Below are 17,984 nucleotides of genomic sequence, written 5' to 3'. Positions count from 1 at the left end.
CCCATGTGGCAGAGAATGTCTACATCTTTGGACCTCCTTAATTATGAGTTTTCAGTAGTTCTTTGATTGATCTTCGATGGACTTGGTCCTGCTTTTGGTTGACTTTTCGGTTGCCTTTGAATTCGGCACCCTTTCAGGAACTCCCAAAGTTTGTGGACTGAAAAAATTAGGTGTCTGAGATTTGGTGGAACATTTTTAAGGTTTCTGGTTCTTGGGATAGATTTTCAGTGGTTTTTTCTTTAGTTTTGAATTCTTTAAAGCTTTCAAAAACACCTCCTTCTCTCCTCCCTTCGATACCCTCAATCTTGTGGCTATGGCGGTGTTGTTCTTGTGGGGAGTTGGAGGCATACCAGCGTTAATTGTGCCAAAATAATATTTGTTTTTTCTCCGACTCCGCCTCCTCTCCTCCCATCCCTCAGTAATTTTCCCGAGTGCTAATAAATACATATGTATCTGGGGGGGAAGGCGAAACTAAAACAACAGCAACATGTTGTTGTTGCTGCTGTCACTGCAGTGCATTTCTTCCTGCATCTGGCAGATATATTTGCACACACTCATAGATACCAGGCGGGAGGAGGGGTGGGGATGGGCGGGCGGAAAACCTCTACGCATGCATAAATTAAATACAATTAGCATAAACAATTTTCAGCTTTTAGCAGCAGCAGCAGCAAGACGAAGACGAAGCCCCGTAATCAAGTGTTGCATGCAACAGCAGTCGAGTGGGTAGAGGGTAGAGGGGGGGTAGACAACACATGCCACGCAGCCACAACAGAATCTGGTGGACCTCAGCATATAAGGCAGGGGACCTGGAGACTGGGAGACTGGAGACTGGAGCCTGGAGTAATTTCTGCATTTGTGGATAGATTACTTTTGTCCAAATTTGGACAATTGAGGGGAGGGAGGGAGAGAGAGAGAGAAATTGAAGCATTGGGAAATTATGGAAGGCATTCCTGGAGATTCTCCAGAGCTCCAAGACAGCACTAGGATACCTCTCCCATGGCCATAAATAAGCATGACAAATAAATTTTTAATTTAAATAAATTCTCCAAAAGAGATTTATAGGAAAGGACTCTTATATTATTCAGTTTAAACCAGACTTAAGATCTGTTAATATCATAATTTTAGATCTTGGAAAAATTATATTTTTTTGAGAATAAAGACCAATAGTCCCGGAATAATCACGTAGAAAAATACTCTTAAAGAGTTTCGATGGCTATAAAAGTTCTTATGGAAATAGCGATGCAAAAAACAGTCAGAAAATAAAGTTTCATAAGAGATAATGCATCGTATAAGTACCCTCTAAAGTAATCCCCTCTAAAATACCCTCCAAATCCTATCCTACATGCCACAAAGTATCTTTCAGTCCCCGTTCTCTGATGAAATGTCATATTGCAACAGCTGTGACGAAAAGTGTACACTTTTCTGTTTCGTTTCTGTTCTGCTGTTTATTCTGCTTCTTTTTGGAAAGCTCTCTTCTCTTCTCCAGATGTACACCAAGCACCCTCTCCAGTAATTGTGGAACCCAAAGTCCACGAAATTCACAGAACATCAGCACATGGGGGGTATCATTCGTTGCTGGCTGGTGTCTGTTTACACAGAGTTTTACACACAGAATAACAGACAGAAAGACAGAGAGAAAGAAAGAACATATATCTGAAAAAGAGTACATGTGTTGCCATAAGTATATGCACATGTAAAATGCCATACGATAGCCGATGCATGATGTTTTAAATGGCGTTTAGAGTACGTGAAAGAGTACGAATATTTTCGGGTTAAAAAGGCCCCGCCATTCCCTACCCCATTCGCAGTGCAAATGAGCAAATGCAAGGGGAGAACTTGGGCTGTGGGGCACTGGGCCGCGGCAGGGGGAATGGCTATGGGTATGGGAAAGCAAGCGCTCGATTAAACGAAAATATTTATGAAATATGATGATGATTATTATTTTTATTATTTGAAAGACGATCTTTGTGTGGGAATGGCATTATTAAGAGTTATATAAATAAATACACACAAAAATGCAAGGAAAGTCATGTATTTATTGAGGGATTTATGGGGGACATATTTCTGGGAAGAATGTGCCCCTAAATGGGGGGATCTTTTAATCAAAATATGGTAGTTTTTGAGGGTTTTATGGTTCGAGAATGTACCTCTAAGAGAGGGATTCTTTACGGGGAAATATTTCTTGTAGATATGGCAGATATTGAGGGTTTTATGGGCAGAAGAAGGTTCCATTGAGGCAGTTATATCTTTCCTCTTTAGAGATCTTCCACTGTACAGGTCACACAGCTGTCAGCTGCTTTATATTTTCTGTAAAATAATTCCCTTAAATCTTTAATTACTCTATTCTTAAATGTTTTTTATTGGAAATCACAATATTTTCTGTACAACAATTAACATTTTTCGTTGGCCCCAATTTTCGGTTTCAATTGAGAATTATAGAGAGATTGAGAAGTGCTCTCTCTGCTCTTATCGCTCGTCAGTCAACCCATTCAATTGGGTCAAAAAACAGACACTTTAGATCTCTGTTGGAGAGGGGGGAAAATGGGGGTTCCAGTTCAAAAATCCCCACAGACAAGCAATTCATTAAATAAATTTTGTTGCTGCTGCCGCTGCTGCGTTTTTTATTGGTCATTAGTTTTTAGAGGCCTGTCAACACACACACAGCCTCTCAACAATCCATAAAAAACAGTAATCAAATAGCAACAAGATCTATCCGTATCCGTATCCTCTATCACAGAATTATCAGTCGTTTTCTTACGATAAATATGTGTCATACAAAATGGTGTTCTATGTGGCATTTGGGAATGTCTCTTGATGGATATTATTGGATGAGATTGTTTATTTAAAGGGTTGAAAGGTTAATGGGGTGGCTCTCAAGGAAGAAATGAGTGGAAGAATAAAAAAAAAAGAAAAAATAGGAAAACATACTTTGAGCGTGTTGGAAATTAGAATTTCAGATACAACTGAAACAGATTTTCTCTGCAAAAAAAATAATAGAAAAAAAGAGAAAAAAACAGAAAAGCTTAGAAAATTAAATTAAAAAAAGGAAAAGCTTAGAAAATGAAAATAAAAAATAAAGAAATTCATAAAATATTTTTGGTTATTTTTGTGCGGCTTTAAAGAAAGAGTTCTGACATCATCGATGGTTGCGGATGGTTGCGGATGGTTGGAGTTCGTATTTGGGGGCACAGCGGGCTCCCCTTTGGAAAGCCAACCTTGAACTGGGGCAACAGATGGCGCCAACAACAACATGTGCTGTACATTTGAGTCATATGCGTTCTAATTAAGCCTCTGGCAATGATGACATTTTCGGGTGGAGAGAGGAGAGGGGAGATACAAACAGAAGCCGAAGCGTTGGCAGAGGCGGCAGCAGTAGCATCGACTGCACTACAGCAGAATGCACATACGAAAAAGAGATAACGAGAATCAGATCCAGCCACGGGATAGCCATGGCACCTCCGCGTCGACAATGAAATACCCTGCAGGAAGCAGAATGGAATAGGTAAGAGGCAGCAATCATCAGGGTTTTTCCAAGCCCTAATTACTCTTTCTTCATCCAGACTACTACTTTTTAAAGGTATTGTACAGAAGATCGATATTTTCTAGTCCTTAAATTAAGTAAAGACAATGCTCTCTGTTTCCATTTCCATGGCAGCCAAGGCATGATCAAAATTGGCATACCTTTCATTACGGTAGACTACCTAGAAGTCATGCTCTTCCACTAAAGAAAACTTAAACTTCCTTCTCTTTGTGTTACAAAACATTCCAGCAAACCGATCAAGCTCTCCGTTAGGGTAGGGCTCAGAATTGAGCAGTGAGCAAAAATATGAGCAGAGGGAGAGGAGCACCAGCAGCAGAATCACCACAGAGACAGCAAGACAGACAGAGACATCGAGACAATGTAAATCCAGTTGAGATAAAAAGTTAAGCAAAAAACACAGAAAAACAAAAACCAAGATGTGTATATTCCTTATATGGAAACAAGAGAAGAAAAGAGAGGAGAGGAGAGGAGACAACCAAGGCGTTGGAGTAACAAGGCTACCAATGAATGACACTCGAAACGATGACAAAGATAAAGTGGAACTGAAAAGAGAAGGATGCTGGTGGGAGATCGAGAGGGAGTGCCAGAGCGGGTGGGAGACAATAAAGAGACAACCTTAACAAATAAACCGAAGGACAACGACTAAATCTCTTTCTACCCCTCACTCCACCAAAGAAAAATTCAATAAAATGCAAAGTAAATAATAATAAACGACCTTGTCCAGGGGGCAGAGGAGCAAAAGGAGGCAAACAACATACATATTTCCATCTCTCTGTTCCTTCTGGCCATATTTCTCTCACTCTCTCTCTCTCTTCTTTTTGGCAGTCGTGGAGCGTGGGATATGAAAAGTGGGTGGAAGATGTGAAGGTGAGATGCAAATGAGATTTTCCTTCAAGTGTAGGTGGTTCAGGTTCAGGTCTTATCTGCGGATTCTTTGGCAGGCAATTAAATGGAATCCTCCATCCGCAATCGCTGCACAAATATTTGACAGTAAGAGAGATGGGTACAACGTGCGACTTATAAATGGAGTTCCTTTACAACAGGTGGCAGCCGGATGAATCAGGCAGAAATATACCAAATATAATAAAGAAAACTTTGAAGTTAAAGTTGCCTCAGGTTTCCAAATGTTATATCACTGTCTTTTAAGTTTTTCCCCCCAATAAATATGTAAGATATCATATTTCGGGTGTAAATTTCTGAAGTTTTTGGCCTGAGTTGGCAGAATTCTGCTTAACGCCGTTGTCATATTTGCAATTTTTTCCATGTTCCCAGCAAATGAGGGAAACCAAAATTATGTATTGAATTTTTCAGTTGAATTTGTTATTTTTTTGGTTCATTTGACTTAAGTTTTCATAAGAAAAAGAGCTGTGAAAATTTCGTTCAGAAAAGCAAAAATATGGACCTATTAAAATCCGAATGGAAAGAAAATCAAGAAAAGCGAGTGCGCACAATTTTAAACGTGACTGTTACAAAGTATTTTGTTTCATTTATCACACAGATACACAACACAAGTACACAAGCACAGACACAGAGGGGTACACCGCCATAAAGCCTTGTCGCCGACGTTGACGAAAAATTATTATAATAAATTCGACCTTATTACTCTTGTTACTTTCGTTTGTTTCTACCACAAAAAGAACACGCGAACACACGAGAACAGAAAAACATCTCTGAAAAACACCCAAAACGATTTATTTTCGCGCTTTTGTGTTTGCAATTTTTCCATATTTCATCCGCGAGCGGGCGGCGAGGGGGTTTCTGATTACACTTTTCAAGCACAGTTACCAAAGGATCGATCCTCGAGTGGTTTCTATTTACTGGCCGGTAGCCGGTAGCCGGTAGAGGGAGGACGGCGATCTCCTACGCGACAGACAGCGGAAAAAAGCTCAACCTTGCGCGGCGACGTCTCGGCAAAAACAACACCACACCGGCCGCATGCGTTATATGCTCCAACGTTGGGGTTGGTGCAGCGGGAGCAGAGCCCCACTTTGCGCTCTCAAAACTCCACTCCACAACGAAACGAAACTGGTCTCCGCTCGCACGCTCTTTTCTTTCTCTCTCTCTGTCGCTCTCCCTCGCTGTCTATGGAACGGAACCGAGCCGAATGCATGCATGAACTTGTTGCTTTTGGTTCCATTGTAAGTGAGCATGATGATTTTAAGGAGAAGGAATGGCCTTTCTGACCAGGGAATGAATGCACATATTCCTGATCAGTATATGCATATATTCTGTGTGTTTTCTATAAAGGCTTGTCTCTCAATCACTAAGATATCTGACTGAAACGTTGAAACGAAATCTTCAAATGAAATCAGACCCAATGTACCGATCTTCAAGGGTATCCCAAGCGTCGATCTCCAAAATCTTTGCTTCTCTTTTTGTTTTGAGTTTTGTTTATGTTAGCCTCTGGAGCAACGCAACTGTTTATGCTTGCTCTCACTCCCTCGCTCTCTGTAGCTTACGCTCTCGCCACTTCCGCCACCACTTACTCTCTCCCGTTTCGATGCGTGTTCACTCTCTTTGCTCATTAAGTGGTTGTCTGTTCTGTTGAGTGGCTTCTCATTCACTCTCTCTCGAACCAATTGAGTGCGCCGCTTTTGAGTGTTTCAATCGTTTTGCCCCAAAACGAAGGCTTATTTATTGCCCGATTTTTTGGCGTTTATTTCGATTCTATTTATAAATGCTTTTCGTGTGTGTCTCCCCTCCTCTCTCTTCCCGCATTTTTTATTTCGTTTTTGTTTGTTTTTACTGGTTTTTATGTGTTTTTTATTTGATAATTTACACGCATTTTTTGCGCTCCTCTTTAATGAATGATTTTTGTGAGTCAGAGAGTCAGAGAATATCAGATCAGGGGCACAAAAAAAAGGGTTTGGGTAAGAGATTTATGAGTACTATCATATGTACTACATATATGTATCAATGAATAAATCCGCTCATTCCTAAATCTAAGCAAAAAGTGGAAAAACACACAAAGAAATGTGCTTCCTTGTGGCTTGCATTTCTTCTCCAAAAAAAAAACTTCAGAAAAAGAAAAATGCAAAACTGGCAAAAATAATTTTCCCATTTTTGGCCGGCAGCCGCCGCCGCGCCTCACACGTGACAAAGTGTGAAAAATGCCTCCGAAACGAGTGGATCATAGGCGGGCAAACACACACAGTTTTTTTTTCTTTTTTTTCGTGTGTCTTAAGCCTACACTTGCCACAAGAGGCAGGCAGGCAGGCAGGCAGGCAGGCAGTCAAGCGGTGGCCAAGGATGTGGCAAAGCAAAATTTATTAACACCCAACGCGACACTCCACCTCCAGCAATAGTTTCTGTGTCTGTCTCTAGCCGGAAAAAAACGAAGGAAAATCTATTTTCGGTCGCATAAATTTCCTTTCCAGTCTACCACCACCTTGTAGGGCAGCATCCCCCCTCCATTTTCCCCTCGTCTGCATATTTATATTCGGAAAAAAGGCGATTTGTCGCCTGCCAGGAAAATGGTATCTGGGAAAATTGTCTTTTGGGTCTTTTGCCTTTGCATTACGGATTTCCTGAATTTTCGTAAATTGAAATTGAATTCTCCTCTGGTCTCTGGTCTCTGGCTTCCATTTCTAATTGTTTTTCTCTTGTCTTTCGATAACTCTGCCTCCCCTGCCCACTCTTCGTCCCTTTTTCTTTATTTTGGTTTGGATTTTCGTTTGGGTTTTTCATGTGTTGTCCTGGCAGTTATTAATTATGATAAATTTGAATGGTTTTCCAATGCTGGATAAAGAAAACCAATTGAGAAATGAAACAAACGAAGAATATTTGAAATATAAGAAAAGACCCTCCTTAAGGATATCAATTAGTAAGAGAAGAGACCCTCAGAAGGACTCCAACAAAGGACAAGAGGGGGAAAAAAAAAACATATTTCAGTAAAAATCATGAAAAAACGTGCCTGTTGTTGAAGGGAAATCAAATGCAGTTTTCAGGAAAAATAAATAAAAAACATTTTGATCTTAAAAAAATGTATTAAAATACCAATAAAATTATAAAGAATTTTCGAACAATAACTGAATGGTATTTTTTTTTAAACATAAAGTATTTTTTGCATAAAACAACAATATCCGATTATTCTCTGTCAAATATTTTTTACATATTTTTCATGGCAAAGAGGGTTTTTTTTTAGGCAAATAAAATTGTATGGAAAACATATTTTTCTTTGGTATATTATTTATTTTCAATTATATTTTTAACTCGATTTTGAGCGATGCAAATTTAATTAATTACTCGACCAAAAATATGAAAATATATATTTGTGATATTTTATGTCTGTCTGTCTCTTACTCATTTTCCCCCAAATTTTCTTCTCACAGTTTCGCTATATATTCTCTCCCTTTCTCTGTCTCTGTTTCTCATTCAATTGAATGTTAAGCCAAGCCAATTAGAGAAATATTCCATGGCAAAATTGTTGCCCTAGGCGGAAATTTAGCAACTGTTTGTGTTTGCCCCACGCTGTGGCACATAGCCACCCACCCAGCCATGCCCCATGCAGCACCACAAAATGGCAAATATTTATGAAACAAAAATCCTGCAATGCACACCGCCGCCCCACACCCTAAAGGGTCAAGAGGGTGAAATTGGAAAAAGTTGACTACCGCAGGACAAAAAAAAAACAAAAAAAGGAGGAGAAGGAGAACAAAAATATTGACAGGGAAAATGAATTGGCCAACCAGCCACACGTTTCATATAGAAACACATCTGTATCTGCATCTGTGTGTGTGTGTGTGCTACTGTATCTGTGTGGCAATATAAAACAGAACACGTTTGACAATTATACATTGGTTACATTTCGTGGCATATTTGCAAAGACACACAAAAACAACAACAAAAACAATGGAGAAAAAACCCAGGAGAGTGGAAAAAGAGAACAGCCTGGAAAAGCGGTAAAAGAACAACAAGAAAAAGCGGTAAAAGGCAACACACATAAACGTGAAAATGGCACAAAAAAAAAAACGTCATAGAACAACAACAGGGGAGGGAGTGCCGGGGAGTGCAATATGCGGTTATAACATTGATTGTGGGCGTGGCAGATGGGAGGGACAGAGTGGTGGCATATCCAAAGAATTTTAGCGTGACAATCAATTGATTTCCCCAGCGATTGACGACAGATGAGAGATGATATAGTACTAGGATATGCTCCTGCCCTTCTGGGATTCATCTTTTGTTCTACTTTTTTGTCAGCAAATGCTTAAGGATTTAATGACAAAGGCGCATGACAAAGTGGCATACCACTTAAAAAAAGATATGTAAAAACCATTTTTTGTGGTGAAAACATTTCATTTATGGGAAGTAATTGCTGTATTTACTGTTTAAGTCGTATATCTGTCTTTTGTTTTCTTTTTTTATAGCGTCTAATATGTCAAATGTGCATTTATTTAGAGCCCGAATACCCTTAAATATATTTCTTTATGTTTATGTTTCTATAAAAACGAAAATTTTAATCTTGAATTTAGTGGACAGACTATCTATGAGTATATTTAAACACAAAAATTGTAAATAAATAATAATATAGATTTTCTATAAATTAAAGCAAAATATATCATTTTAAAAAATTATATATATATATATTCAACGAATTTTTTTTACAATAAAATAATATTTTCTGTTGCTATTTCGTATTTTTTCAGTATTCCCTTTCAGTCTTTCTTCAAAATTAAGTAATTTATGGATTTTCGGATAATTCTATCTGGCATTTGCCAGAAAAGATGTATTCTAAAAGATAGAATATATGTACATATAGGGATTTGCTTTGCCAAAATGTCAGTAAATGTCTTTTTTACCATTGATTTATTTATTTTTTCATTCATTCCGTGTGCCTACATATCTTTGTCATCTTCGTTCCACTACCTTATCATTGTTTTAATCTTCTTAGCAGAGAATCTATCTAAGTATCTACCCATCTATTAATGTATCCATTTATCCATCTATTTATCTATATATTATTCATATTTTAGCAAGGTTTCCATTCAATATATCCCCCAGCCCATTAGTTCATTCAAATTGGTAGCAATTGCGCCCCTCGATCATACTTCAAGCCCCAACAATTGTATCTTTATCCCCCATATGCATTTATCTGTATCTTTTTTCAATAAAAAAACCCGAGCATACTTTTAGGCAGCCCGTTGGTATCTTTTGTGGTTTAAGTCTTGGCTAGACATTAAATATTTATTGTTTTATTAACTTTTTGGCATGGCAGGACGAAATCCTTGCTGTAATCTCTGTTGCTAAATCACACAAAAATTTCCATAGATAATAATTTCTCGAGTGTCGAGAGAGTGAGAGAGTAACTTTTTGGGGAAAAGTGTGGCTCGTAAATCACAGGACACACACTGGACACACACTGCGTATGAGTGATTTATTAAACTATTTTGCAGGACAGAAAATTCTAAATTGATTTCATGAGGTATAAGAGAGGGAGTCCTACGTCCTGCCAGCAAACCAACAACGAAAAAAAAGAAGAAAACAAAAACTGCAACTCGAAAAAAAGAGAGAAACTTGAAACTTTCACATGTGACATTATTTTCCAAAGGCCAACGACTCGTTGCCACAGCCAGCAGCAGCAGCAGCAGCTGTGTGGCATGTGCCCCCCACCAATCCTCCATCACCACATAAGGGGTTAAGTGTAGAGAGTCCAGTGTCCTGTGCGTTCAGGACTCCAATATCGACCACATGTGGTTAAATTATGGCCAATGCTATGACCCTCTCTTTGCCACATTTTTCGAGCAGTTTTCTAGCAGAAACGGAAATCAATGAAACATATTTCAAAGCGTTAAGCAATTGCTTTTTAGCGTCCCATTCAACATGCCACTTCCATTCGACCATCGACCATTCTCCCATTTGGAATGCCACAAAAGGGATACGGTACAGCCCTCTCCCATTCATTCATTCATTGCTGTCCCTTCTGCCCCTTAATGTTGTCGGTCGAGAGTTAACTCCATAAAATTCACAGTCTCCATTGGCATTATTTGCCAAATGAGCCAGAAAGTAGTTTTGTGGCTCCGGACATGTCTCTCTCTCTCTCTCTCTCTCTCTCTCTCTCTCTCTCTCTCTCTGTGTGTCTCTTTGTCTGCCCCCAAAAACCCTTTTCATTAGCATTTGACAGTGGCAACAGCATTCCAAAAGACTGAAGGTCTTCGGTGGTTGATTGTGCATTTGCAAAGGAATTTTCAGCGTGACATTGATGTTGATGTGTGCCACCCCCCATGCCCCATCATTTGCAAATGCACTTGCACTCCTTCTGCCACTCGAAGAGCGATGCGTGGTATGGCATAATGAAGGCGGGGGGTGCCTGGAGCTGGAAATGCAGTTTGATTGAAGAACCGCCCACCCCGTTCCAACCGTTTCATCCCGCATTTGTGGACTTGTCTATTGGCAAGAACCAATCAAACTTCATTAAGGGGTACAATGTTTGATTGTGAATGGGGAAATGGCACTTTGAGGGGGCAAGAGAGAGAGCTACGGATCAGAGATGGAACTGAGAGATGGTTGAAGGATATCTCCGAAAGACAGAGGTATCTAGAGGTTATCCAGTGAAATATCAGAGGAAGGCAAAGGCTATCTCTGTCTAAAGGTTTTCCTGTGATGTTTCGGTGAAAGGGGAAGTAAAAGATTATCTCATAACAAGTCAAAGATGTGTTACCTCAGAGATATATACAGATTATTTAATGAATTAACAGGGAGCTATAGATAGAGCTATAGAGAAAATATAGGGCTTTGCAGTGATGCCTCAGAGTCATCGAAAGGTTAAGTAACAGTTGGGATATCTAAGAGAATAGGGATGGAGAATAGTCTTTGAATTTTTAGGGAAACCTAAAGATTGTTCTACGGGTATTCATTTACATCTCAAGAAGGAATGCTAGACGATGTCCTTTACGTTCTGAGAGAAAGTTTTCCCATGATTTATGAAGTCCCAGAGAATATTCGGGATTTTTCTATGATATTTGAAAAGAAATCTAGAGAATATTCTATTCAAAACATCTCTAAGAGACAAATGGATTCTCTGAATATTTAAGACAGCAAAAGGGTATTTTACACAAAGAAAGGATGCGGCTATCTGCTCAAATTTCATCCAAAAGATAAACCTTCCATCGCATACCCCTTACAGACACATCTTCCCCCCCCAGTACCGTCTCCCACCCGTCTGTCTGTCTGGCTGCCTGCATCTGTTTTAATTTCATTAACATTATCCACCGTGTCAGCAGCAATCTCTGCCAACACCAATTTTTCGCCTCCTGTCAGCGGTTTTTGCCGTAAACGCACCGACCCACGGCCACACATCCACACCCCACCCACAAAAGAGGTGAAAATTGTGCAATGTGCAGGCGGACAAAAAAAGAGGAGGAAAACTTCGTTCCCTCTGTCTGGGCTATGCAAATGAAATTTTCCGTGCAAAACTTTTTATTCAATTAATAGAAAATTTTTCAGTGTGTGGTCAATTAACCAGGTTGGGTGGATGGGTGGTTGGGTGGCCATCCTTTGGCTCTGTGGCGAAACTTCAGCCTCAGCTATTTGGCGACTTCATTTAAAGCAATGCCCCAGTCTCAGCCCTAGTCCCAGCCCCAGCCTTAACCCCATCCCCAACAGAGCTCTCATAAAACGCTCTCTAAAAAATAAAGTTTTCTATTGTACCCTCGTTGTCGTCCTTTGAATCCTTGTAATTGTTTTAAGTTGCATTTATTTAAAGTTTTTTTTTTTTGTTAATAGCAAACTTTTTGCCTTTTGTTTCCCTGTTTTTCCTGTGCTTTTCCGTGCATTGTTAATTTTGTTAAAGTTTTTTCCTATCAGGTTTTTTTTTATATATATTTTTCGGATAAATAGTTGACGAAACTTTTCTACAGGCCGAAAAAAAATAGAGCTTTTCCTGCAACGTTTTTCCATCATTCCCCGTGCACTAATTGTTTAAAAATGTTAAGTACTTGGTGGAGTATTTTTTAAGCCCGCCTCGAATGGAATTTTCCAGGGGCGTCGGGAAATCATGGCCGGCAAAATGGTTATTAAAATTCGGTTAAAACTATTTCGAGGAGAATGGTTTTTCCCTGAATGAAAATTCATGTTTTTTAATCTTTCAAATTCATTGAATTTTCGCTTTCGAAATTGAAGGGATTTTTTGCAGGAAAGAGTGTGGGGCCTCTATGTACATTTATTGGATAAAAAAAAAAATTCCCAGAATTGGGTCAACATTTTTGCTTTGATTAGAATCTGGGCCCGGTCCTGGCTCTGGCTCTGGCTTTTCGCTGCTGCAAAAATGTTTACCACAAAAATTGTTAGCCAATAAAAGTCTCAAATTGCTCCCCAAAGTGAGATTTATATTGTAAATACATTTTATTACAAAAAAAAACTAAGATAAAATATGTGGAATATTTGGAATAAATATTGGGGCATGCCGCTCGAAGAATAAGTCAATATTCAATGCCATATGTGGCCCTTTTCCACAGAAAAATGTGGTTTCAATCTCTCTAAATTTCTCTTAGCCTGTCTAGTAGCCGTAAAGTCGACTTTAGAGACATGTTTAATGTACATTTCTCTCAGAGGGAGATGTCTGTTTATGGGTATTACACTTTCCAAAGGTCCAAGGGATCTATCGAAAATTCCTTAGAGGAACATCTCTGTCTGAAAGGTTTCGCCAAGAGTCTATCTTCTTCTCAGAGGGAGATCTCCAAAGATGTCTTTGTATTTTCTAAGCCTCAAATTTGATTCCCAAGCTTTCGTCTTAAATGTTTCCTTCTTTTTATAGACTTTTCTTTAACTAAAAGGCCAGAAATCATTTCAAACCGATCAATTCTCAATGCCTTAGGATCGCTTCTCAGCGATTTATAGGGGAAATATTTATTTCAAGTCAATAAATCTTAAGAAAATGGTAAAAATACCCTCTAAAGTTTATGGAAAATGCCTTCAAGGCTGGTTCAGGTTTATCGGAATAAACGTACAAATTTTCCATGATATTTTTATACACTTCAGAGAATTTATACCATTTTCATGATGGTATTCCTTCCTATATAAACTATATACATAATTATATTTTCTTTAATTTCTCAAAATGTTTATCTTCCCTTAGAAAGAGTATTCCTCTTCCTGCCTAAAATTCCCACCTTCCTTTTCCAGCCTTTCCCTTCTGCCAGCGACTGTTGACTGGAGGCCCTGGGATTTCTTGGATTTCTCTGGATTTTTATGACTATTGCCTTTGGGATTTTGTTGGTGTTTTTGCTCCTGTTTTGTGCAAAGGAACAAAGGTTCCCCTTTGGAATATTGTTTTTCCGTTTGTACGCCATTGATTTTCGCTTCGACACTCGGCCAAAGGAGTACAAGGACGATAGAAGTATTCCCAACAATATGTGCACTTTATGCGCTTTGATATTTTATACATTTGTATGCGGATCCAGCTCCAGCCCCAGCCGCCATTCTCCTCCTTCAACGAGCTTTTCCTTTTGTTTTTCCTGGTGGAAAACCAAAACCCCATTGGATGTGGCTGGGGCTGTGTGTATCCATTGTTTGCACCAGACTGTGTGACATTTTTATGCGATCAAACATTGTTGCATCAAATTTACGGTGCGTATGAGTAACGACAGAAACAGCAGCAGCCAGAGACCAGGGAGACCAGAGTCCTGCCTGCCACATGCCCCTGAACCACACCATTTCGGAGCCACTCTCGTGTGTTGTCGTTCTGTGGTGGAATATATTATTTTGTTGTTCTGTAGACCGTTACAACCGAATGACAGACGTCATAAAAAACACACTTGCATTTATTAGCCACAAAAAAAAAGGAAAAGAAAAAGAAAGAAGAGGTAGTTTTTTGTGGGTGGAAAAAACCAAAGAGCAGATGCCCTTAAAGGGGGTTCAAAAAAATACACTTTGGAAAGGGTATACCTTTGAGACTTTTTCTGTGCGAAAAATGTAATTGAATCAAGTATTTTTCACACTGCTTTAAGTCCCGGAAAGTGACACAAAAAAAGCCAAAAAAATGTGACACTAGAAGCAAGAATTTCCCGCACAAATGAAGCTCCCTTTTCTGTGCGTTCAAATAATGAAAATGTCAGAGGAGGAGGAAAAGTTTTCGCCATCTCTTCGACTTACCGTCATGTACTCATCCAGACGATGCTTCCAATTGTCAGATCTATCGATTAGATTGTTCCACTGCTCGGAAAGTTTGCCCACCTCACGGCGGATGCTGCGTGTTAGCTCACGGCTCTGCTCCTCGGCGGACATGTAACGCGAATCGGAATCATGATTTGCTGCAAAATAGAAGGAAAATATGTATATTTCATGAAAATCCACACACAGACCCAAAAAAGACAAGGAATAAGACTATAATTGCTGCTGCTCTTGGGGCACGTTCCAGAGAGGAGAAGTCCCATGAATTATAGATAATATTATGACTCCTTAAGTCATTGAAGGAACTTTTGATTATGCTGATTGTCTGCGATTAAATTTGCAATAAAATAAGTCAGGGAAATGGACAGGTAAAGGAGCTCTCTAACGCTCCCTCAAGTGTTGCCAGACAAAAGGAAAACTTAATTGGTTTCCACTTTGCTCTCAAAGGAAAAGGGGGAGTGGTGGGACGGGGGTGAGGGCCTTCTGGGAAATTAAAGCCAAATAAATATCCATGACTTTAAGCCATCGATTAGCTGTCGATTGTAGATGGGAAAACCGCAGAGATATTTCCGGGCAACACGCAAAAGAAAATCGAAAAGGAAAAGTGTCATGAAATTTGAAAGACGCGGGAAATGCAATAGGAGATTCAGTGACTCCACAACTGACAGAAAGGACAGAAGGGACACGCAGACAGACGGACGTGGCAGAGTGGCAGACAGAGTGGCAGCTGCTCGCAGGAGAGAGACACTGACACACAAAAGTACAGCAACAGCAGCAGCAGCGGATGGAAACTTGGCTAAATCCGAATTTAATTTAATGCACGGACGGAGACGCTGAACAACTTTTATGGCCAAAAGGAGAAAGAGAGAGAGAAGAGACAGAGGATGAGAACTGAGGACGCTGCCCATGGACAGCTGGTAATGTGATGCTAAGCAAATATCGAGAGTTGAATACTTTTTGAATTTCCTTCTTCTTCTCTCGAAGACGAGATACTTCCTGGCATGTCCTTCTTTCTCTCTTTCTCTCTGTCTCTGGCTCTCCATCAACTTTTCATCTTGTAATATTCAAATTCAATTTAAAGATTGAGTTTATCGCTTTGGATGTTTTGCTGCTTTTTGCTCGCTTCACTTGATTCAAAATGGGAACAAAAATATATATAGAGGAAAACTTTTTGCGCTTTTCAGTTGGATTCTTATGGCTGATAGAGATGATTGTATGGATAGTAACTAATGTCTCATATCGAGTGAACAGGGGGTTGGCGAGTGCGCTGGGGTCCTGCCCTCTAGTATTGCATTACATTTTCATTATTTTACTTGGCATTTCGACACATATATCGTTTTTCATATGCAAAACCAAAGCAGAAACCAGAAATCGATTATCGATAAATTTGATAAATTATCGCAAAGAATGGTATATATAATATTCAATAAGAGATTGGATTTGAGGATAATCTATAAGACAACGCCTTAAATGCTCAACAAACGTAAAGAAAATGTATCGATTTTATTATCAAAAACGACTAAAATATTGATAAATTCATTCAACTATCATCTTGACAACCATTTTACTTTCCATATCAATTGTTATATCGTTTTTCATATCGAAAAAAATTGTAAAAGAAACCCAAGCAGAAACCATGCTATCGCCTATCGATAAATTTGGTAAATTATCGCAACGAATGATCAAACATTCATGATATGAAATAAGATATTGGATTTGGAAAAAATCGATAAGGCAAAGCCTTGAATATTCAACAAAAGTAAAGGAAATTTATCGATTTTATTATCGATAACTGCCTAAATATTGATAGATTCCTTAAATTATCATCTTAGATCACTTAAAAACCCCTAAATGAAGCCTTGAAATCTCCTAGAAAGCCATTAAACGTTTAAACAATAGTTTAAAGCTAATGTCAAAGCCCCAAAGCAGTTCAAATTCAATTTCTATAATCATTACAATTAATTTAGACCGGTTTTAAGCGCACACAAAGACAGAGAAAGGGAGATATACAGCGGCGTCTGGTGACCCACAAAATAAACATCAGAATGGCTGAAAATCAAAGGCCAAAAAGGGAGACACACACACACTCTCTCTCTCTTTCTCTCTCTCTCTCTCTCTCTCTCTCTGATGACTGGCACTAATAGCGTACTAATCGCACTAATTGCTCTGGTCGCAATTATCGTTGACGCCTCTCCTCCTTCTCCGCCGCCTCCACGCCACGCAAAAAAAAAATCGAAAAACAAATCCCCAACAGTCCTGCTCTACCAAAGTCCCTTAACCGAGCTTAAACCCACACAGCCATTTGCTAAATTGTTAACTACAGTCTAAAAAAAGGGAGAGAGAGAGAGAGAGAGAGAGAGAGAGAGAGAGACTAAAACCAAAGATAGAGAGAGACGTGTGTGTGGTGCGGTGCTGTGGTGTGGTGGCAGAATCAATTGCCAATTCTCGGTGTACTCGCCCAACAGTTGTCTACTTTTAGGCGCTCACGCAGCAAAGTGTACTCCTCCTCCACTCGATGTGTGTGTGTGTGCGGTTTTTGAGCTTTGCTCTAAGCTTTTGTAAAATAGTTAAAGCAAATTCTTCTTACATGTTAGTTTTCATTGACTCCCTACCACTCTCTCCAAGGGAGATTTCAATCAATTGCGAAAGGAAAACCCCAAAGCCCCAAGGGGATGTGGTGGCTAGGATGATTGAAACCTCAGGGATTAGGAATTACAAATCAGTTAAAAGCAGTACATTTTGATAGATTCCAAAGTCAGTGGAAGAAAGATACAAATTGTATAAAATTTACATCCTTAAACTGAAGAAATTTTGAAGTTCATTTTGCATTAAAATTTAATCCTCGAAACCCCTCTTCTGTGCTCTCCTTTTTCATCCCTCTATTATTGCCCCTTGCACTTTTTTACAGCCCATCAAAATAAGTTTTTCCACTGACTTTTACACAATTTCAGCCCCGAGATTCAGGGAACGTTTTTAGTGGCAGTTTAGTGTGGGTTTTTCTTTTCTTTAGAGGGGTAGAATCGTAAAAACTTACCCTCCGTGTCGCTGGTGTCCGAGACGGCGGCCTCATTGGCAATGTACTGACGGCCACTCGTTAAATTGCTCTCAACAATTGGTCGCTTATCCTCCAATTGCCGGCGAAAGGCTTTATGATCGTCCTGCAACACAGGAATAAAAATACAAAATAAATATATATATATATATCATAGGAAAATAGTGGTCAAGCCCCATAAACTATCAAAAGGAATGGCCCTGGCCAGAGGCAGGCCTTGCCTCTGGGCAATAAATTCGCTCGTGTTTAATGCATTTAGGTTTTTTCGGGGCTAGAAAATGTGCA

The 17,984-nt window shown here is 39.3% G+C and overlaps 1 protein-coding gene across 18 annotated transcripts in view; it reads right to left on the bottom strand.

Annotated features, from left to right (window-relative positions):
- The window catches only part of LOC108154978 (dystrophin), a 179,820-nt gene that overhangs the window by 29,440 nt on the left and 132,396 nt on the right, over window positions 1-17,984 (bottom strand). For 11 of the 18 annotated variants that reach the window (XM_017285501.2, XM_017285500.2, XM_017285503.2 and 8 more), the window contains 3 exons: window positions 17,682-17,805; window positions 14,630-14,787; window positions 2,929-2,979 (listed from right to left, as the gene is read on the bottom strand). In XM_017285501.2, the coding sequence (XP_017140990.1) occupies window positions 2,929-2,979; window positions 14,630-14,787; window positions 17,682-17,805 (333 nt within the window). The remainder of the gene's footprint in view (window positions 1-2,928; window positions 2,980-14,629; window positions 14,788-17,681; window positions 17,806-17,984) is intronic. The other 7 variants (XM_017285502.2, XM_017285513.2, XM_017285506.2 and 4 more) reach the window with 1 other exon arrangement.

This window comes from Drosophila miranda, chromosome 2 (genome assembly GCF_003369915.1).
Source record: "Drosophila miranda strain MSH22 chromosome 2, D.miranda_PacBio2.1, whole genome shotgun sequence".
Classification (NCBI taxonomy): domain Eukaryota; kingdom Metazoa; phylum Arthropoda; class Insecta; order Diptera; family Drosophilidae; genus Drosophila; species Drosophila miranda.
The sequence above is the reverse complement of the archived record's forward strand: the minus strand, read 5'-3'. Positions and strand labels throughout refer to the sequence as shown.